The sequence below is a fragment of the Monodelphis domestica genome, chromosome 8, assembly GCF_027887165.1.
Source record: "Monodelphis domestica isolate mMonDom1 chromosome 8, mMonDom1.pri, whole genome shotgun sequence".
Lineage (NCBI taxonomy): Eukaryota > Metazoa > Chordata > Mammalia > Didelphimorphia > Didelphidae > Monodelphis > Monodelphis domestica.
The window spans coordinates 43,090,437-43,113,874 of record NC_077234.1 but is presented as its reverse complement, the minus strand read 5'-3'; the positions used below and the strand labels follow the sequence as shown (position 1 = coordinate 43,113,874).

The 23,438-nt window shown below is 39.5% G+C and overlaps 1 protein-coding gene across 4 annotated transcripts in view; it reads left to right on the top strand.

Annotated features, from left to right (window-relative positions):
• The first annotated feature begins 2,993 nt into the window (after nt 1-2,993).
• Nucleotides 2,994-23,438, top strand: part of CCDC39 (coiled-coil domain containing 39) — a 50,061-nt gene continuing 29,616 nt past the window's right edge. Inside the window, exons 1-9 of one of the 4 annotated variants that reach the window (XM_001368371.5) lie at nt 2,994-3,346; nt 6,380-6,499; nt 8,320-8,466; nt 10,173-10,331; nt 11,877-11,969; nt 12,377-12,505; nt 18,596-18,787; nt 20,277-20,380; nt 20,863-20,995. In XM_001368371.5, coding sequence (XP_001368408.2) covers nt 3,257-3,346; nt 6,380-6,499; nt 8,320-8,466; nt 10,173-10,331; nt 11,877-11,969; nt 12,377-12,505; nt 18,596-18,787; nt 20,277-20,380; nt 20,863-20,995 — 1,167 coding nt within the window. In that variant the 5' untranslated portion in view covers nt 2,994-3,256. Of the gene's footprint in view, nt 3,347-6,379; nt 6,500-8,319; nt 8,467-10,172; nt 10,332-11,876; nt 11,970-12,376; nt 12,506-18,595; nt 18,788-20,276; nt 20,381-20,862; nt 20,996-23,438 lie in introns of those variants that run through there. The other 3 variants (XM_056807578.1, XM_016425206.2, XM_056807579.1) reach the window with 3 other exon arrangements.

The window sequence follows — 23,438 nt, the reverse complement described above, 5'->3', positions numbered from 1 at the left end:
GACTGAACAGTTGGCGTTGGGTCATCTATCCCTTTCATGCCTTTGCCATGTGCCAGAAGAGGAATGCTCTCTTGACGGCTCCTTGTCAGTGCATCTACCAATTATTTTTAACATCATGTTAAGAAAAACTCAAGTATCAGAGTTAGACCTTCCATGAAATGTATAGTATCTTCAGGTCCTTATGTATCCTGGTGAGTCAGTCCTGAAATGTATAGATATCATTGGGCAGACTGTGCTTCCCAAGGAATGAGAGGGGGGAATGAGAGAGGAAAATTAATTTTGAATTATATTATTAGTAATAATATTTCTATGTGAAATCCTTTTCCTTTTATCCTCCCAACGTCAGGTTAATTGCTTCAAAGTTAAGGCTACTTCTACTCTCTCTCCATATTCTAGTCACGCTTTTCCCTTTGCCTCTTCCATATCTTCTTTTATGTCATTTCTTCTATTCCTCTAATACTCTCTTTTCTAATTTGTAATCATGTTTTTATTGATGCCTTTAGTTTTTTAAATAATTTCCAAATCTATCCCTTCCCATTCCCCTAGGCCCAGAGCCATCCATCCCTTATAACAAAGCTTTAAAGAGGAAGAAAAAAAAACAATTCAGCAAAATCAACCAGTACATGTGTGTCTGTCAGTGTATATAATATTTCATACCCAGAGTCTCCCACTTTTTCAAAAAAGAGAAGGTACATTTTCTTAATTTTCTTCTAGAGTCAAGCTTGGTCATTATAATTATATAGCATTCAGAATTTTTGTTGTTATTCTTTTTATATATATTTTCAGTCATTATTGTAATTAGTTCTTGTGCTTCTTCTTGCTTCACTTTGCATTGGTTTGTGTCTTCCCATGCTCATTTCTTCAGATTTGTCATTTCTTATTCTGTATAACAGTTTACAAGTCATGTGCCAGAATTTATTTAGCTCTTCTCCAAAGGGTGAACATTATTTCCAGTACCTTATTACCATGTAAAGTGCTGTCCTCAATATTTGGGTGGATACATCTTTGTCTTCAACTTTCCTCAGGAAAATCCCTAGCAGTGAGATGTTTGTCAATTTAGTTTTTAAAAAATCTAAATTATTTTCTATAATGGTTAGGCAAATTTACAGTTCCATCGACATTGTATTAACACCCTCAGATTTTCAGCATTCTCTCTAGCATTACTTCTTTTTCATCATTTTTTTTGCCAATTTTCTGCACTTCAAGGGGAAATATCAGTGTTGTTTTGATTTGCATTTCTCTTATTATTAGACATTTGGAGCAATTTAAAGGGATAAGAATTTGAAGGTTTTTTTTTAAGAACCATTAGTTTATATACATTAAACCCTTATATTCCCCCCCCCCCCCAAACATTGATTTCTCTTCTTGTCCTAGTTGTCTTGGTTTCGTTAATTCAAAAGTTTTCAATTACTGTTATAAAACAATCTGTTTTATCTTTTGAGATTGCCTTTATCTGTGGTTTGCTTATATACACTATATAAATGTATAAAACACAAGTATGTATACACATAAAAATGTTGTTATTGTCATTCAGCCATGTCCAATTCTTCATGACTCCATTTTTGGGTTTTCTCTTCTTTTTCTTTTAAACCCTTACCTTCTGCCTTAGAATCACTAATGCATATTGGCTCTAAGGCAGAAAAGTGGTAAAGGTTAGGCAGTGGGGATTAAGTGACTTACCCAGGGTCACACAGCTAGGAAGTGTCTGAGTTGGCTTCTCCATCTTGATGAAGAATATGATAAAACGATGTATGTATGTACCCTGGAAATAAATGCCTTGAAAATGTTCCTAGAACAAGAACGGTTTAGTCCAGCCCCTAAAGTCTCTGAGTCCTTATGGATAACTCCAAAGCTCTCTTCTTCCATGTGTCCTGGTCTATACATTAAGCTGTTGAGTAATATTTCCTATTGCTAGGCAGAAGTCTCTTCCTTGTGGTCCAATTCCATAGACCTTCTCCCTTCTTTCTTAGAATATTATAAATCCTGTCACCTTCTCCTTCTTCCTGGGCTGAGTTTTATCCTGAATCCCTGGACTCCTGTTGTTTTCTCTCTCTCAAAGGAAATAAGCAAAGTTGCTGAGCATGCTATGGCTCTCTGGTCTTTCAGGGGAACCGAATACCTGGTTTTTAAGTACTTAATACTTATTTCCTGATGCCTAATATACACATAAACACCTATATCAATACAATATGCAATATATAAATGAATCAATGCATGCACAATAAATCAATAAAGATTTTAGCAAAAAAATTTAAATATGAAAAACAAACAAAAAATTGAATAAATGCTTACTACATGCCAGGGGTAACATGTAATCATATAAATATATACAACAAGCACATACAACAGGCACCTTTGAGGAGAAAGCAGTAGTTGGGTTGGGGGGGGGGGAAGGGAAGAGGCAGGCAAAGGGTACCTGCAGCATGTGGAGCTGGAGCTGAGTCTTAAAAGAAGCCGCATTAATACAACAGCATTTTAGGCACGGGGCACGGGCTGGGCAAAGGTATAGAGATAGAAAATGAGTTTCTGGTAGGCTAGTGTGCAGGACCCTGGTCTGTGGGGAGGCGGGTGATTAGCCTAGAAAATCGGGGAGGAAAGCCGGACGTCCCATGATGAGCAGTCAGGGGGACAGTCAGCCCCAAATGGGCTGTGGCCAGTTCAAGGGGGAGGGAAGCCCAGGAGATCCCGAAAGGTTTAAGAGGGGGCAGTTTCGGCTGAAGGAGGAGGTTGGCTGCCGGAGGAGAAGGTTAGAAAGACAGGAAGGGGGTTGGCAGCGACAAAGAGACCCAAGCTAGTCTAGGATTCCAGGAGCTCAAAGGGTGAGACAGCACCCAGGGCAATTGACATATAGTTTCTAAAAATAGGCTCAGGCCGTTTAATAGGGCCAGCCATTGGTGCACCACGCTTTACGTGCTGCCTTGATGAACCAATCAGAGAGTCCATCCCTGACCCTCCTTGCCTTGTTCTTTGGTGTTTTGGATCCTTTAGGGTCAGGAGGCAGGGACGCCTGTATGTGGAGAGGCGGAGCCGGGAAGCATATTAGCCAATCAGGATCGACGATGCGGCCGAAGGACCAGACTCAAACGTGCCGGAAGTCCTTCCTCTGGGTCGGGGCCCTTCCTGTTTGGTAACCAAGGACGCTGAGAGGTTGCTAGGGTTGCTGTGGGGAGCCCGACGCGAGCTTGGGGAGTCTGATCGGCTATTTCCAGGCCTTGTCGCCGCCGCCGCCGCCTCCACAGCCGCCACAGCCGCCACCATGAGCCAGGATTTCTTGTCCGAGCTGCACTGGGAGGATGGCTTCGCCATCCCGGTGGCCAATGACCACAACAAGGCGCTCGAAAGTAAGGTGAGCCAGGACTAGGGGCCAGGGGCGCAGGGCAGGCAGAGGCCGGCCTGGGCCAAGGGCTTGGGTTCAGAGTTAGGAGGCTAGACATAAGAGTCCTGGGGCCAAGGGCCTAGGTTGAGATCCTGGGATAGGGGAAAGGGACTGGAGCTGAGTGGGGGTGGGGGTGGGGTCAAGGGGCCTGGGGCTAGGGTCTGAGATTTGGGACCCTTGGTGTCCGGGGTCAGGGTCTGGGGTCTGAAGGTCGTGGAGCTGGAGGGTCGAAGTGCTGAGGTTGAGGGTCTGGGGTTAAGGTCTGAGATGTGAGATCTGGAATGGTGGTCAGGGGGCCAGAATCATGGTCAGAGACCATGGGGCCAGGGTCACAGGTCCAGGGACAGGGTTGGGGATCCTGGGGCTGAAGGGTCTGGGGCTCGAGGTCGGGATTCTGGGGACAGGAGGTTCTGCTTCCTGGGTTTTGGGATACGGGGTGTGATAATTAAAATGTTTTGGGAGCAAGGGAAATATATAACAATTATGACCGCTGAAATATGTTTTCTACTGTGCCTTGGGTTTATATAAATATAAGATGGTCGCCAGGGAATATATTCCCAATTTATGAATATGCCCAAGCCAACTGGGTTTTATAGAGAAATTTAATTTATAATACACTGATTAATCAATAGAAAAAGAGAGAAAGTAAGAAAGAAATAAGAATGAATAAATCAGTCAGTTGGTTTTATCACTCACCCAAGATCTCTCTAGGTAAGGCTTCTCATGCCAACTTCAGGCTCCTCCTTCAGAGCCAGCCTTCTCTCCTGGTCCTCCCACAGAACAACCTCCTCAGTCCTCCTTCAGAGCCACCTCGCTCAGAGCAAAAACCTCCCAGAGCAAAAAACTCTCTCCCTCTCTCTTCAGACCCAGCTATCTTTAAGGAAACCATCTAAGTTCCCTCCCCTCAGTTCTCACATCTACCAATCACTGTCCATGTCTTCCCTGTGCCAATGGTGGCTCTAGCTTAACCCAGGACCGCCCAGAGGTCTGCCCCTTTGCACATGTCTGTTGAAGGTCATATTCTCAAATAATTAAATCTTGATCCTTGCTGCAGCCCTTCCTAAATCCTGTTACTCTAAGTAGGGTGGAGATTGTATTTTCCAAGACCTGGTTCTGTCATTCCAAGTATCTCTATTGTATCAATTCTAAAACCAATCATGACTCAAAGAACTTTCTGTTCTATGCTTAAGCATAGGTCAAAGCCCTTTCCATTGTTTAGCAAAAGGTTTTTGTCCTAAAGTAGTCTTAAGTAGGGAGGAGAAGGATCCTCCCATGCCAAGGGTTTTCACATTCCAATAGAGTTCTTACTATCAGTAGGAAATTTTTCAAGTATGAAATTTCCCAATGGTGAAATTTCCAACATTCATAAGTCTAAGAAATTTTAAGGTTTACAGGGGTCAATGTTGGAGATACTGGTTTGAAGGGTCAGGTTCCTGGGGTGGGGCACTGAGGTAGGTCAGAGAGGAGGGAGGAAATTGAGGGTCAGGATAGCTAGCATGGGGTGGCAGATGAGCTCATATTTCCTGGCCTTCAGGCCTGTGCCATGCCTTTCACTCCAAGTTCTCCCATTTCCTTTGTCCACATTATTTTGGTGTTTTAAATATTGAATCAGCAGCATACAGATGGTTTTGGGTTTAGGAAGTTTGGGGTTCAAATCCTGACTAAGACATTCCTAGCTATGTACCCCTGGTCAGGTCTATTAACCTCTTTGTCTCAGTTTCCTCATCTATAAAGTGGGGATAATAGTAACATCTATCTGTAAGAGTTGTTGTGAGGATCAAGTCAATTGAGGTAATCTATGAAAGTGCTATGCAAATTACTTTGTAGCAATTTATATTGTTTATTTAGTGCAGCTAGGTGCCATAGTGAATGGAGTGCTGGGCTTGGAATTGGGGATACTGAAGTTCAAATCAACCTCAGACACTTATTAGCTGTGTGACCCTGGGTAAATCACTTATGTCTCAGTTTTCTCATCTATAAAGTGAGGTAGAAAAGAAAATGGCAAACCACTGAGTATCCCTGCCAAGAAAACTCCAAAAGGTAGCACAAAGAATCAGACAAGACTGAAAACAACTAAACAAAATGAATTAAACTCTGAGGATGACAAAATATTCTCTGGAAAAGTTTACATTCTCTTCCATGACCACATATATTTGTATGTGCTTAGGATATGGGCTGGACTTGGCATTTTATTGATAGAGAACTAAGTGAGGAAATTCCCTTTATTTACCAAGACAAGCTGGTAATTTTTCTTTCACTAACTTGGAGTCCTAGAGAGTTTTCTTTTAGTGCTCCTCCAGGATTGAGTGGAAATTTGGTGAGGTGTTGAACCATCTTCTAAGGACTTTTTTAAAAGTACATTTGTACCTAGAATGGTAAAAACAAATCAAACGATGCAAACTCTTTCCCTCCTCAAATACTTTCCTCATCACTTGTTATTCCTGATTATAAAACTACCCAGAATAGGTTCAGAGCCAAGTTTTTGGCATGCTATGGGCAATGGGGGTGGGGGTGGTGGAGAGGCTTGGTTGTCCTCTTCTGCTTTATTTCACCTGCCACCAAAGAATAATCTTAGTTTTGAAGTCCAAGAAAGGGGAAACTTAGACTAATGGCCTATTGTCATGAAAATTGACTGGGTTTGCTCTGTGGCTGGAGGCACCCTTAGATTTCCCCTGATCATTTAAAGTCCTGGTGTAGTTTCTTTTGGAATCATTTTGTTTTGAGAGTACAGTTTTTCAGTGAGAAAAATACATTTTAGCAATAGACCTTCTGACTCCTGTGAATATATTAAAATTGATTTCCATCCTACTTTCTGCTATGTTGATTTCCTCCCTCATTTTCATAAAGTGACAAAATTGTGTTTCATAATTTAAAAAATAGAAAGGATTTTCGAAGTCCAAGTGCATGTACAGAAAAGAACTTTTGATTTTTCCTAAGATTTGAATCCTTGGGTGCTAATATGAAGCAAATAGGGTTCCTGCTGATTATGGCCTTTGTTTATAGTTGCTGATGATGCACGATGAGAGAACAACCCTCCAAGACCAGATCTCTGACTATGAGGAGAGAATTAATGCTATGAAATGTCATTTAAAAAACGTCAATCAGGAGTTTTCGTTCACCCAGGTAAGAACATGGAGCTGGCAGAGCAGTGACCAAACCTTACAGTGCTGAATAATCCTTAACCTAATGGTAAAGAAGACAGCTAGTAACATCCTACTGGCTCTGAAGGCCCCTGGATTTTACTAGAGGCAAGACAGGTCAATGTGGCAGACCTGTGGACCTTCTGCTTTAGCAGAGGTGGGGGCATCTTTACCACTTGGAAGGAATCAAGCCCATTGGTTAGAAAGGTGTACTAGATGACCCCCATTTTCATCTCTGGGCTTCAATGACTAACTGCCTACACTGATAGATGGGTTTGAATCATGAGTTTGGAGCTGGTAAGGACCTTCGAGGTCATCTAGTCCAAATTTCTCATTTTATAGATGAGAAATGGAAGCCCACATTGAGGCAGGGATTTGCACAAGGTTCTGCAGATAGTAGCGGAAGATCTGAACCCAGACACTGTCCTGTGCTACCAAATAAGAGGTAGTATGCTCTGGTGCCTCCAGTTCTCCCTCTTTCCTTACCCTTGTTATTACAACATTCTCAGTAGGAGATGAGCCTACCTAGAGGGAAAGCAACAATATGACATAGTACCTAGCAGTGATAGCTTTGGTTTTAGGAAGTTCTAGGTTCAAATCCTGTCTTAGACACTTCCTGGCTATGGTGACCCTGGTTAAGTCATATAACCCCTTTGTTATTTGTTTTTATATGACCTTTATTTCCAAATAGAGGGTGTCTCCTTCCATTCTGGGAGAAGCAAAGCCAAGACCTCCTGGAACAGTCCAGGGTTTTCAGGGTAAGCATGATGATAGGGGAGGTCCCAAGGAAAGAATGTTCCTTAGCCCAGCTCCTGGTTGTACCAGGGTCAGGATGAAAGGTGAGAGAACACAAGGATTTGTTCTAGTGTCAGGTTTTAGGAGAATTATCAGGAAAACTGAGAATCTTTACCCAACCAATATCATAAAAATTGTGTTTAGTGCCCAAGGCCTTTGGGGGCTGCTCAGAAAGCCCAGAGAGGTCTGAGCTATTGCTACAGATGGAACAACATTTAAAACACTAGGTGTGAAGACAGTATAACTGACCTGGAAGTTACTGGTTAGAGTCTGTGAGTTATTAACTCAGAATTCAGGAAGACCCCGCCTTTAGCCTTATCCTCTTCTCCACATGATTGCATCTGGTCAGACTTCTTTTTTATTTCGTTTTGAGGAAAATCTTCCAGTATTGAGTTATAGGAAATACTGAGCTGGGAAACTCAATTTAAATCAATCAGATATGGCTCATGAATTTCAAAGTCTGATTTTTATGGTAAATTCTTTTTGCTTGCTCTTGACCAATGTTTTTGGTCTGGATCTGTGATTTCATTAATTTGGGGAGTTTCTGTTGAGGAAACTGTCCAAGGCAGATAGTCACCCAGTCTGCAACTTGTAACCCTAGGTTGCTATGTGGGGCACTGAGAAGGGTGGTGACTTTATCAGGCTCATCCAGCAAGTATGTGTTAAGGGTATGATTTGAACCCAGCTCTTGACTCTGAGGCTGATCCCTTCTCTACTGGGGCATGCCGTTCCTTGACCAACATAGCAATGGGAAACTATTGCCATCGATATTTTCTCTGGGTTTTGCCTCAAAATAAAATATTCCATGATCATATCCCTGACTAGGCCATGTTTAAGTGATCCTATCATGACCAAGTCTGACCTGGCACCAATTTCAGAAGGATGAGAAATAGGTTAGCAGTGCTTAGACCTTTTGTTTGAAGTCTCTTGGGCTCCCTTTTTGTGGGAGATAATTTGATGTAGTATTAAAATGGAATGTTTTTCTCTCTTGTGAATATTATTCTGCAGTCTCTTTGCAGAGCCAAAAAGAATGAGATTGAGACAGAAAACCACTTAAAGGCCATTGCCGTTAGAGAAATGGGACGAGTGAAGGATGAGATTCGCCGAATGGAACGAGAAATGAATTCATTCAGAGAAAGAAAAGCTGAAATAGAAGTATGTGGCCTGATCTTATTTAACATTTTATGCTACTGATAACTTTCTGATAAAATATTTTCCAATCTTTGCAAATATAATGCATCATTGACTCATTTGCACAGTGGAAGGAGAAGAGTTGTCAGTTTTGGGGTATTTATGAGTTTTTTTGTGGGCACAAAGACAAAAAAAAACATTCTTTGACATTTATACAAATTACTATAGAAGATTATACAGTGAAGGAAGACATAGATCTTCTCTCCTCTCTTTCTGCTGTTTATCTCTTTTCTTTTTTCTATTGAACTTTTGTCTTTTTAAAAAATAAGTTTTTATTGATATTTTCTGTTTCTCACAGCACCATAAGGTTAACCCAAGTATTCTTCCCCTCTCCAGAGAGCCATCTCATATAACAAAAAGCATTTTCAGAGAAGAAAAAAATCAACAAGTCTGATCAATACAATGAAAAGTCCTAATATATGTACAATATGTAACATGTTGGAACCTCCCACTTCTATAGAGGGGTAGATTGGGGGTGTCTTCTCAAAGCTCTTCATTCAAGTTCCATGTGATATTTATCATTTTTTTATGTTTACTTTGTTTGTTGGTGTATGTTTGTTTTTCCCACTTACACTGTTGCAGTTATTTGGATATATTATTTCCTTGCCTTATTTCACTCTGCATCAATTCGTATATATCTTTCCAGGCTTCTCTGTATTTATCACCCTCATTTTTTTCTTATTCCATTACATTCATGTAACAATATTTGTTTAGTCATTCCCTAGCTGATGGATATCTACTTTGTTTCCAGTTCTTAGCTATCACAAAAAAGCATGCTATAAATATTTTAGAGTATTGGGGGACTTTTTTCTTATTGATAGCTTCCTTGGGGTGCAAACCTTGTAATGAAGTTTCTTGTTCAAAAGATATGGACATTTATCACTTTATTTGCATAATTCCAAATTGTTTTCCAAAACAGTTGCACCATCTCACAGCTCCATCAAGAATGTATTAGTGTGCTTATCCTTACCCAACCCCTTCATCGTTTCTGTTTTTGCCCATTTTTAGGATCTGAGGTAAAGCCACAGAATTATTCTGATTTACATTTATTTTTAGTGATTTGGACCTTTTTTCATGTGATTGTGAGTTCTTTGCAATTCTTTTGAGAATTGTTTGTTCATATCCTTTGACAATTTGGGGCATGACTATTAGTCAAATATATTTATTAACTGTTTATATGTTTTGGATACCAAACTTTATCAGAGAAATTTGATATAAAAATGTTTTCTCCTTCCACCACGTCTTTTCCTTATGTATGTTAGTTTTTGTTTTGTACACAAGCTTTTCAGTTTCATGTAATGAAAATTATCCATGTTATTTTTTGTAATTGCTTTTATCCTTTGTTTAGTTAAGAATACATTTCCCATGATTAGCTGTCTTCTTATTTTTAGTAGTATAATTTTTAATATTATTATCATATATCCATTTATATACATTATGGAATGCACTATAAGTTGTTAGTCTAAGCCAGATTTTCTGCCAAATTGCTTTCCAGTTTTCCCAGAAGTTTTTTAAAAAATCATATAGATATCTATATAGATTATAGAATATTAGAGATATTTAAATCTATGTTTACTCATACATCCAGCCAAGTAAAGCTGTTTTGAAAGCTTTTTCATTTAGTTTCTTTACATGATTAACACATTTCATGTTTCTTTTTTGGGAATTAGAACGTCATATTTCAAACTTCTCAAAAACTGGAGTGTTTGAGATGTCAGATGAACTGGGATCAACAAGCTCTGGAGGCATGGCTAGAGGAGTCTGCTCATAAAGACAGTGATGCGTTTGCCCTCCAGAAGTATACCCAACAAGATGACAACAGAATCAGGGTGATTATAAAAAGACATTGTTAAGCTTGTGATGGAGGAATGGAATTCTGAGAGTTCTGGGTATGAAAAATCAATTTATTGATGAGGCTAACAATAACCAATAAATTTATGATCAGTGATTCTCTCACTGATAAACACCTGATGAAAACAATATCTGTTTACAATTTGTTTAAATATAACATTGCTGTTTTGAAGTCACAACTGCCACCAGTTTTTCAGATATTACCAATTTTACTGTTTTAAAATTTAAGCAAATTAGTACTGTCCAACTTAGCCTAACTGTAGAGGTGGGTTAATTAAAAATACAATAATAGCTTGAAGAAGCTGTAAACCCTTTTGTGGTTAAATCCCTTTATTTAATAATTATGACTAAGTTTATTTTCCAAGGCCCAGCCTATGAACCCAAGTTCAGAGTGAACCTTCTCTGGTAGGGTAGCTGCTTGAGGATAAATTCTTTGGCCATGATAACCCATGAAATAAAGAAAAATAAAAAATGAACTCAGTCTTGGGCCTCTGGCCACTCCCCGCTATAGTGGTAAAGTTGGGAAGAGAGGCTAAGAGCACTAAGGGTATGGGATAGTTTTTAGCTTGTCCATGAATGTTGGTCCCCTAAGTATGAGATTGTTGTCCAGTAACTGAAGGAACAGTGAGAAGGCTCCAAAGCTGTCCTTGGTGAAGCAAATGAAGAAATGTCAATGGAGTTGATTTTAGGGTTCCCCTTATTTGGGGGTCTTGGAGTAAAGTCTGGATAACCACTTATTAGGTATCTCAGAATGTGGATTATTATTATTTTCAATCTTTTCCTTCTGCCTATTGGTTCCAAGGCAGAAGAGTGGTAAGGGCTAGGCAATGAGGGTCAAGTGACTTGCCCAGGGTCACACAGCTGGGAAGTGTCTGAGGCCAGATTTGAACCTAGGACCTCCCATCTCTAGGCCTGGCTCTCAATCCACTGAGCTACCCAGCTGCCCCCTTAATTTTTTTTTTTTAGGGTAGATTGGACAAGATGGTTGCTGAGGTCCCTTCTACCCAGAAATTCTGATTCTGAGAAAGACCATTGCAGAATATGAGAAGGTAGAGAAATTCCATGATGTCCAAATTAAGACAGTATATATTCTAATACTTGGGGAATTCAATGCATAAGTGGATATTGGGGAAGATGATGAAAAATATAGAAGAAAATCTAGTTTATCAGTAAGAAATGTAGGGGTCCAAGGCCTTTAGATTAGAGAAAGCTCCCACCTATGGATCCTGAATGCTTTTTCTTGAGAAAAGAATAGGAAGATCCAGTCCACAGTGAGCATCAAATAATATGACCAAAAATGAAACTCATTTTTTTTTAATAGAAAACGAATTATGACTGATGTGGACATCATTTCCTTTAGTCAGCAGTCTGTGTACAGTCAGTTTGATCATTATTTTAGTCACTTAGAATGAGGACATCCATCTATCTTTTAGTTTTCTGTATACTGAATAGATGTCATGGGACCCAGGATCTAACAGCTTATTAGGCAATGAGTAATTAACTATTGATATTTGTATGTGCAGAGATTAATGCTTCAGATAGAAAGGTTAACGATCGATTGCAATGAAAAACGGAAGGCACTTGATGAAGAATTGACAGAGACAATGTCTGCCCAGGTTGGTAAGGCTAGAGATGCAGCCCTCCATAACCTCCTGCCTTGTCAGTTGTCTCCCCTGTAGGAATGTGCTCATCATGAGAACTCTTGCCCCCAAGGGGGTTGCAGGGGCTGGTGGGGCAGATGAAATAATATTTGTAAAGTGCTTTGGAGAATGTGGAAACTTGAGGGTGCTCTGTGAGTTCTGCTGCTGCTGCTGCTCCTACTTCTCCTCCTCGTCTTCCTCCTCTCCTTGACAGCAGAGCCCTTTTTCCTTTTTTTTTTTGGTATCACCTCTGATTAGCCGAGTTTCTGACCCATAGTTATCATTTCACAAATGCTTGTAGACTTGACTGTCATTGACTTGAGCCTACTGTTTGTCACAAGACTGAGACCTCAGAAGTGCATTTTTGTTTTAATATTTTGCAGATTGAGCTGGATAAAGCAGCCCAAGATTTTCGAAGGGTTCACGGTGAGAGGAAGGAACTTATTAGACAGTGGGAGAACACAATTGAGCAGATGCAAAAACGAGATAAAGACATCGACCATTGTGCTTTGGTAAATCACTCAGTCCTGTACTTTTACTAATCTGCTCTGTATTTGACTCATTTACTTCTAACTGCAAAAAAGTATTTAGAAAATTACCTCTAAGATGGATTCAGTTATTTTAGACAATTCAGTTTCAGTTCAGTGAATTTCTAAAGTCTGGCCTTTGTGCCGAGTATTATCCTAGGTTCTGGTGTATAAAGGCACAAATGGACTAGGCCTTCCCCTCAATGGGGCTTACATTTACTGCAGGGATATAAAGCGAAACAGATCACTTCAGAGCCTGGCTTTAAGAAGTTGTGTGTATTATGGAAGGTGCTAACAAGATAAGAAGAAATCAACTGAGAAGACAGGAGAGTGATGGCTCTGGAGCTGGAGATTCTCCCAAGCAATTGACTTGCAGCTATTCAACAGAGGAGCCATTACAAAGGACAATAGAAACTTTGCTCCTTGGCTAGTGAGGTGACATGTTTCTGGTGATTGGTCCTTCATTGGAAGGTGGAAAATAGAAATTGAATAACAAGGAGAACTTTAAAATGATCAGATAATTAAGAGAAAGACAAATTGGCCTTCTAGCCAAATGGGCTTAAGGAAATCAGGAACTGAATAAACTGACATGAACTCCATTGGCCAAAACAAGTACGGTGGCAATAACATTTAATTAGATACTACATATGGAAAGTATCATAGAATATGAACACAAAATTTGTATCATTGATTCAGGTTACTGATATCCTTTGGGCACATGTCACCAGACCAAGGAAAAGTAAACTTTACAAAAGTATTCTTTAATAAAACTGGCCAAAGTTTTCCTTTCTTTGCTTTATTTTATTTTATTTTATTTTATTTTAAAAGAACAACAAAGGATCGAGCATTTCATTTCCTTTTAGTAGGGAAACCCAGGGAGGTTTTGCAGGATGAATAAAAATGTTTCTATCTGTGCATGGCCAATTGACTGGTCTCTCTTTTCAAAGTGCATGCTGATCTCCCTCATAGAGGAGCAGGTGGAGGAATTGAAGAATCACCTTTGCACTCTGCCAGTTATCAGGGAGACTCACATGTTCCTTTAAAAAGTAAAAGAGCTTTAATAGGAAAATAAAGAAGAAAACAGATCTAAAGAGGGTAGAGTGAATTTCTGCCCTGTGTCAGGAAACTGGAGGGTGGAAAACTGTTCCCTGGAGACAAAGGGCAAAAGAACATTAGAAGAAATAAGTTGGAGACCTCCAGAAGGGAAGAGAGCTGCTCTCTCTGAGGAAGAAGTGATACTTTTGCTCACAGAAAAGGGGATATGGAGTTTTAGGTGCTGCTAAATAGAAGATCTGAGTGGTGCTGGTTGATAGCTCTTTGGGGAAGGGTATCAAGGAAGCCATTTGTCATGCTGATAACAATAGAGAGATCTTCTAGTCTTCTTGTAGCCTGCATCCAGTATTGGATGGAGAACCTTCAAAGTCTTGTCAAACTGGATGACTAATACTTATTGCTGGTGGTTCACATGGGCACAAATAATAATGCCAGAAGACATCTACAAACCATGTTAAATGCTTGTGCCTGTGAAATCTTTGGCAAGAAACTGAAGGCTTTAGGGGCATGGGTAATATTTTTGTCATTACAGCCAATCGAAGGCAAATGCTTCAAAAGAGGAAGATTTGAGAAGCAAATAACTGGTTTAGAAGATAGTGTTTAATGTTGCGATTTGGATTTTGGGACCACAGTAAAATATGGGCATGAGACTCCTAGCAAAGAAAGAAGCACAATGAATTTGTCTAATCAATCTTACAAATTTCAAAGAAGCCATAGCTGGGATCGGGGTGGGAGTGGGAGTGGTACTGAAATTGCCTCTGTATTTGTATCAAGGTAGGTAAACTACCTTAGGTTCCCTGGCTAACCAAGGCAGAAGAATAACTGTAGGGAGACTCTGAAATCCACAGGAGATAAAATCCAAGATGCAGCCAGCAATAAAACCCGTGCCTGCCTTCAGATATCTGTACATAAATGCCCAAAGTAGAGTTAAGGGATATAAGCTAGAAATAGGAATGAAATAGGGAAAAGCAGTGCTTACTATGTACCTGGAACTGTGTTAAGTGCTATGGATACTAGTAGAAAAGCCAAGACTGTTCCTGTGTTCAAGGGCATGTTCTAATTGGGAAAGATGATAAGGGAGAGTGGCTGCAGCGACAGGTGAAAAGTCTAGAAATCCTATGGGCCCACTGTTATGGGGGAATTGTAAGGCCTGGGACCCTTAAGAGTGCATTGGTAGGTCATAGGGCAATGCCAGGGGTCTGGAAGATGTAGGAACAGGACAGCTGACAAGGCCTAATGTTCTTCCATCTTTCCAGTGGGGTGGCAGTGGGTGGCCCCCAGCCCATCAAAGCACACTGAGCGGTCACATTGCTCTACCCTTATGGCAACTTCAAATGGGCTCTCAGGGAGCAGGTAGCAGATGAAGGGAAAACAAGGAAGAATGCTTGTCGGGCATTGTGCTAAATGCTGGAGATGAAAAGACAAGGGAAATCATGTCTGTGTTCTAGGAGCTTACTTTGTAACAGAGGAGATAACATGGACCTATCTAACTAGATGCAGAATATATACAAAATAAATGCAATGTAGGAGGGAGGGCACTAGTAGCTGGGGTGGGTGGGAGGAGGAAACAGATCAGAAAAGGCTTCATGGACAATAATGGCAGCTGAGCTGAGTTGGAAGGAAGCTGTGGATTCTGACATTGAGATAAAGAGGGACATGATATGACCCAGGTCAAAATGCCTGCCAGCACTGGGAGGGGGAAGGGAAGTGAGGAGGGAGATAATTTTGATCATATAACTTAGGAAAACTTGAGTAGAAATTTTTTATTACATGTAATTGGTAAAAATTAATTAAAATTAAAATTAATTTTTAATTAATTAAAATTTTAAAAAAGAGAGACATGAGGGACAACCAGTGCAAGGCCATTGAGGTGAGAGAGGAAGCATTGTGTGTGAAGTCTAACAAGCAGGCTAGTATAACTGAATAGTGGAATACTTGAAGGGAATAATGTATAAGGTCTAGAGAGGTAGGAAAGGGCCAGATTGTGAAGAGTTTTAAAAGACTAACAGAAGAATTTCTATTTTATCCTGCAGATAAGAAGGTGCTCCTGAAATTTATGGAATAGGTCAGTAACATGGCCAGACCTTTCCTTTTTGGGAAAATCACTTTATAGTTTGGAGGATAGAATGGAGAGGGGAAAGACATAAGAAAGGGAGACCAAGTAGGAGGCTACTGCAATAGTCTGGGTGTGAGGTAATGAGGACCTGAATTAGGTTGATGGCTTTGTGAATGGAGAAAAGGGGGCATATGTGAGGCCTGGCTTAGAGATGGAACAGGATTGGACAGCTGATTGGACATAAACAGTGATCGAGAGTAAAGAAGAGTGTGATATGAAGATTTCAATATAGGGTGACAAGTGGTACCCTCAGTAGTAATGGGGGATTTTAGAAGAGGAGTGGGTTTGGGGGAAAAGATAACATTGTTTTGGGTATGTTGTTTGACTATGACATATCTAGTTATAAATTTGAAAGTTGGAGAGGTGAGACTCTTGCCTGGAATATAGCTGATCAAAAAGGAATAGGATACAGAGAAGGGGAACTCAAAATAGAATTTTGAATATTAAAAAAATGTGGGAAGAAATCTAGGAGCAAGGAAGGTGAGCTGGTGGAGACTACTGGGTTAAAGATCAGTGGAGATAAGAACAGAAGTGATACTGGAGCATCATCCAGTAGACCTCCCAGAAGAAGGAAATAAATGATTTTAGGAAATAAGTCACAAGCCTAGCACCAGAGACAAAGCAGTATGGAGAATTACCCAGTCACTTTCTTAGCCCAAAGCAGAGAGAGGCCAACTGTTATTCAACTTGCTTCCATAATTATTTCATCCTTCAGAGGCTGGAAGAACCACTGGGGAATTAAGGATCTGATTCTTGCTAGCAAGAGAGAAGACTGGTTGTTGGGGTGGAGATGATAGGAGCCAGAGGCTAAGGAACCACTTAAGTTTTGAATTTGTGATAGAGAAGTAGGGGCAAGCCAAGACCAGTCTGACATTCATCTTAGATTTGGGGAAACAGTGAATTGAAGAGCAATCATTAAGTGCTTACTTACTCTATGGTCAACACTGGGCTGTGGGATGGAGAGCATTTTGGGAGGTCCAGAGAGAGCATGAAGTTCCAAGGATTAAAAACCTAAAAAAGAAGTTTTTAGGAGTACCATGAACCTTGCAAGGTTGGAATCCTGAAAGCACAGAGAGAAATAATTCCTATAAAGAGAAATTGATCAATAAGCAGGAATATATTAAATGCCTATTAGAGAAGTACTGGTTTGAATATGGCCCTAGAAACCCTGCCAATGGGTATGATATTTGGACTGGAAAGGGCATAATGAAAATTAAACAAAGGTCCTTTTTTTCAACTCTTAATTTTTATCATATAATCAATACTATATATTGGTTCTAAGGCAAAAGAGCAGTAAGGGCTAGACACTAGGGGTTAGGTGACTTGCCCAGGGTCACATAGGATACAGGAAGTATTGAAGGCTAGATTTGAATCCAGGACCTCTTTTCTCCAGGTCTAGCTCTATCCTCTGAGCCACCTAGCTGCCCCCTACTGATCCTTCACAATGTAAAGCACAGAATTCTAAGAGTTATTACTCATAATTCACTTCCTTTAATGGAGGGGGGCAGTTTAGTCAGTGTCCAGTCTGTATTATGGTGGGGCCACCAGGAGGGCTAATTCAGACTTGGGCAGCAAGAGGAATCATGATACTCATACCTGGGAAGGGAAGAGTTTTAATATTTTCTCTCTGGTCAGATCACATCATGAAGTTTGGATTCACTTCTGGACATAACATTTGAGGATGATATGAATGATAACCTGGTGACCAGTGGGAGGGTGAGCAGGCTGGTAAAGGAGTGGTTGAGAAGATGACACTTGGAGCAGTGGAAGGAAATGGGAATGTTTAGCCTGGAAAGAAAAAGACCTACAAGGAGACGTGATGGTCACCTTTAAGTATTTGAAAAGCGGACATAGGAAAGAGGGGAAAAGATTTGTTTTTATTGGCCCCAGAAGGCAGAGCCTGGACCACTGTGAAAATTCCAAGAAACAGATCTAGAATTCAAGAGAATTTGCCTTATCTAGGCCAGTGTCAGGCCACCATCACCACTTCCAGACCATCTAATGCCATGCCCAATTCCTTTCTTATTTGCCTTCCCCCTTCACCAAACATACTTTCTAATTTTACCTCTAGAAACAGTCATCAAATCAATATTACTATTCCTAAAATGGCCCCATGATATCAGTCACCATCTCTCTGACTTCTCTTTCCATAAGACTCCTCTCTGGTCATTCCTTTCTGTATATGTATTGTCTTATCCTATTAGAATGGAAGCTGCTCGAGGATAGTGATTGGTTTTTCTTGCTTGTGTTTTTCCCTTAGAATTTAGTATTTGGAATATAGTCAATAATAAATGCTTTAAAATTAATTAATTCAGGCTTGAGGGAAGAAAAGACTTCTATGAATGAGAACTGTTGAGAAGTAGAGAAGATTGTTGCCACAAGAGTGGAGATTGGAAGGGATTGGAAGAAAAGGTTTCTTCTCATGGGAAATCTTCAAACAAAAAGTGTGTTGTTCAACTTTGGGGTATGCTTAAAAGAGTTCTTCAACCGTGAGATTCTGATTTTATATTTTTTTAATGGGAGAATAGCATTTTTGCATTTTAAAAATAATTTTTCTTTGATACTTTGAGGATTTTTAAATAAACTCTTACCTTTTGCCTTAGAATCAGTACTATGTATTAGTTCCAAGGCAGAAGAATGGTAAAGGCTAGGCAATGAGGGTTAAGTGACTTGCTTAGGATCACACAACCAGGAAATATCTGAGGCCAGATTTTGAACCCAGGACATCCCATCTCTGGGCCTGGTTCTCAGTCCACTGAGGCACCCAGCTGCCTCCTTTGAGGACTTTTTTTGGCAGAATTTTTTCTTAAAGGAAATTTCAGAAAAAACAAACAATTCAGCAAAAGATGAAAATATGATATATTTTCCAATATCCTTTACTAAAATTATGCTTTTTTATTCACTAGACATTGGCAACAGTAAAGCAGGAGTTAAGAGCCAAAGAAAACATGATTAAGGAAAAGATCAAATTCTTGGAGAATGAGGTAGAAAACAATGCAGAGTATGAGAAGAAAATTACTCTCGCTGATCGTAAAGCTTTGAAACTTCGATTGGAATATCAAAATTGTGATGCCAGTCGATCGCAGCTCCAGGATGAGGTACTTAGAGATATGTGTGTGTGTGTGTGTGTATGTGTGTGTGTGTGTGTATGTGTGTGTGTGTGTTTGTTGGGGGTACAAGATATGGCCAAAAAACCCTCTTGATTCTTGATTCAAAGAGAGCTTCCTAGCTATCTCTTCTTTCTTACTTAATGGAATCAAAGTTGCTTGACTGAGTCAGATGCCTTAGCTTGACTGTCCTGTGCAAGACTAGTGGAATCAGAGGCTAAAGTGACTTGAGTGTCAGGAGACTTCACAGTTTGGGACTTTCATTAAAAAGGTCTTTATCTATTCATAAGTAATTTCCAAACCGTGTTCTCAGAGACCACTTAAAAACACCATATTGCTTCCAATTTTGGATAAACCCCCCACATTTTAAGTCAGGATTTAATAAAGTATGAAAGACAGTGTTGAAAAGGCTAGTCTGTCAGGGAAAAGAACATATAATTGACTGACCTTTTCCCAAATATAATTTGGGGTTTGTCTTATACTTTATAATATACTCTAAATATATTGTCTTTATTATAACTATACTTAGCATGAAATAAAAACCAATTAAAAATATAATCAAAATTGTTTAGAACAAAAAAATGTTTAAGCATAAATAACAGAAACAACTTAGTAACTCCTAAACTCTTCTACAAAGCTAGCCCTATTTATAAAAGTCTATCTTTTAGTTGTAGGTAACAAAGTTTTTCTAGTTCTGGTTTTAAACTTCTTTCATTTCATATTTAACATATTTCTTTATATTCTTCACTTTTGCCATTTTAAATGAAATTAACCTTGTTACTTTGATATGCCATAGTTTGTTCAACTGTTACCTGTTAGGCATTGAGATTCTTCCCATTTTTCTATTCCAAGTAATACAGCTATAAACATTTTTTAGTATTTTTTTTAGAATTATTTCCTTGAGATCTATTCCCAATAATAGAATTATATTGTGATTCGTATCTTGGAGGATTGTTCTATGAAAGACGAACCAATTTGCAATGCTACTATCAGCATATAAAGGCATTCATGTTCTCATAGTTGAATCAATGAATCTGGCATCATTTATCCTTGTGATTTTGATAGGCACAAGCAAGCATCTTTCATTTCTTCATTTATTAGTAAAATTTAAACATTTTTCAAGTATTTAAAACTTGTATTTTCTTTTTTATGATTATTCATATTTAAAATAAAATTTTTGAGAGAGAGAGAATATTGGAATGTGTATCGTATGAGTGGTCAGAGGGATAATGGTCCAAAGTTTTGGACTTTTCTTCAATACATATATGCACATATGCATTTTTTTCTACTGATAAAATAGCAAACACTATATCACTATGTCAATCAATTATATTATAAAATATATTGTACGTCTGGGGGGGGGAGGCTTGGGATAAATTGTCATCATGACGAGCAATGGAACCTCTTAGAAATGGTGGGAAACATTTCCAGGTAAGCTGTTGAGTTAAAATGTTTCTTTACTTTGCCACCTAACCCTCAGCTGGACACTCTCAAAGCCACCGTGACTAGAACTTCACATGATCTGGAAGCCATTAGGAGGGAGGTGATGAGTCTGAAGAAAAGAATTCAAGAAAATACTGAAACGTAAGAAAAGCCTTTTTAAAAGAAATTTTTATTTTAGCATTTGTCCATGGTTACATGGCTCCTGTACTTCCCTCCCCTCCTCCCCCTGGAGCCAATAAGCAATTCCACTTGGTTATACATGTATTATCACTCAATACCTATTTCTGTATTATTCATTTTTGTAATAGTCAGAAAAGCCTTTTTGAAAAACCACAACAACAAAGAATTGGAGATGACTTCTAGCAAGTGGCAATATTTAATTTCTCCATAACTATGATATTTTTTACAATTCCCATGTGTCAGATGCCAAATTGTTTTAAGATTTTATAAACTTTTCCCACCTAATCTGTTATTGGTTGATAGAAAAATTAATTGGGTTAATACTATTTGAATCCATTTCAGAGAACAATGGTTCTCTAGTCAGAAGAAGTTGCCCTCAGTGGCTTTTCTGAACAATTTGTTTCTCAGTTTTCTGCTCATCTTTCTTTGAATGATGTGTTTAGGCTACATGCCACTCAAGAACATAATCAGATGCTCACCGAAAAACTAAAGGATATCACTGACAAAACGATGAGTGTAGAAGATAAAGCTATCAGAATGGAAACGATGATAAGAGATGAGGAAAAGGCCGTCAAGGTAAAGTTCACTAGAAGTTTTACTTTTTATTAAAAAAAAAAAAGCAGTGGGGAATAAATCAGAGTATCAGAATCAGAATTAAGTAGAACTTTCAGAGGGTACTTAGCATACCCTACTGTGCGTAGGCAAAATGGTACCTGGATGGTTTCTTTTTTTTTTTTAACCCCTTACCCTCTGTCTTAGAATCAATACTGTGTATTGGTTCCAAGGCAGAAGAGTGTAAGGCCTGGGTAATTAGGGTTAAGTGACTTGCTTGGGTCACACAGCTAGGAAGTGTCTGAGGTCAGATTCATACCCAGGACTTCCCATCTTCAGACCTGGCTCTCTCTCCACTCAGCCATCTAGTTGTCCCAATACATACTATTTTTAAAGACAAAGAAAAGAAAAATGAAGATTTTTAAAAATCAGCATTAAGAAGCCTGAAAATATGTGTAATTTTTTTACAGTACTTTTAGGTCTCACACTTTTGCTGAGGATGTTCTGGAGGCGTCTTCTTGTCGTAGCACAGATGTGCTGGTTCTTTGAAATCTTGCAATGTTGACTTTTGGTTCATTTTATGTGTAGGCTGCAGGGGTAGAACCTCAGGGTGGGCTTGATAAATGTTTCTCAGAGATCTGGAACAATCTTTCACAGAGCTAATAGTCTGCATTTTTTCTTTGAGAAATATTTGTTCAAATCCTTTGATGTCTTATTAGAAATGAGTGCTGGTGGACACCTATTTAGGGAGTGGAAGATGAATGACAGACATTGGGGAGTGACCAGACTAGACTAGGGAAGAGACTTGCCATAAGAGGGCAGTTTTAGGGAAGCCAAAGGAGAGACTGTCCATGTGGAAGAAAGGGGAGGAGAATGGTCAGGAGGGGTCAGAAGCTGCAGAGACTTCAAGGAGAGCAGGACAGCAAAAAGGAATTATATTGATTTAGTAATTTTGTTGAGTTGGGAAGAGATCTTTCTTACCTTTGAGAAAAAGTCTCAGGAGAATGGATAGGTCAGAAGCCAGACTGCAAAGGATTGGGAAGTGAGGGCATGATGAGAATAAGACAGGAAGCATCTAGATTTAGCATCTCTTTGTCTTTGAACTGAGAGAGATGAATTAGATCTCTAAGGCCTGATTAATTCTTAGTTACAGAACCTAGAATTCAACTCCAGGGAGTCTAGGAGCTCCTCCTCTGGGCCAGAATTCATCCCTGTGTCACTTGGCTGTGGCTTTGCCCTGTTGTTATCTCTGAGACCTCATGGGTCCTAAGGTAACCTGTTTAGGGAGCTGTAGACTATGTGCATCACACTCGCATGTCTCTGACCATCTTCCCTTTGATCGTGCCTTTTACTCTCCTGTCCATCTCAGCTGTTAACTTCATCATCCAAGACTCCCCAAGCCCACCCCAGTAGATCCCACAAATAATGGTGTAGCCTTCACTTGACACCACTATCCAGAGGAAGAACCATTCTAATTCTGGAGAGGTGATGGTTGTATTGGGAAGTTTTTCCTTACATCAGGTCTAAATTTTTTTTCTTTTTGCAACTTTTAGACATTGCTTCTAGTTCTTTGTTCCAGGCCCAAACAGCACAGATCTAGCCCTCCTTCTGTGACAACCTTTCACAAAGTTAAATGGGATCATCATGTCCTCCCTACATTATCTCTTCTCCAGGCTAAATATTTCCAGTTCCCTTGACCAACAATTAGAACATAAACTCAAGGCTCTTTACTACCCTCGTTGCCCTCCACTGGAAACTATCTGATTTTTCAGTATCCTGAAAATTTGGTATCTGTGGCTGAATCCAGTACTTTAGGTGTGGTCCAGTCTGGGAAGACACAACTATCATTTTCCTAGTCAACCAATCAACCCATAAGCACTAACACTGCTGTGTACCAGGCCCTGTGCCAAACACTGTCCTGGACCAGCATCCTTTTTATCATAATTTAATTTTATAGTCTTTTTTTGGTAACTAGATCACATTCATGGTTCATCTGCTTGCAGCCTACTCAAACCACTAGATCTTTTTCACATAAACTGCTTTCTAGCAACACATCTTCCTCCTTATTCTAGAGAAGCCATTTTTTTGGACCCAAGTGTAAGACTTTTACGTTTTACTCCATTGAGTTTTATTGTACTAGTTTCAGCCCAATGCTGTAATGTGCCAAGATCTTTTTTGGCTCCTAACTCGGTTATCCAATGTTAGCCATCTCCCCTAGCTTTGTGACACCTGGAAATCTGATAAGGATGCCTCAATTTTTTAAAATTACAAAATGAGGCAGTTGGACTCCAATTCTTATGATCCTTTGTATTCAAGAGGAAGCATTTTGTCTCCATTTGAAACAGTCAACCTCACAAGGAATTTAGGCATCGCAGACCACCTTGGCAGGTCATAGGATTGGGTCACGCTGAGTCAGTTAAGAAGGGCTTCTGAAGTTGGCCACCATTTTGAGACTTTGAATCTCTGT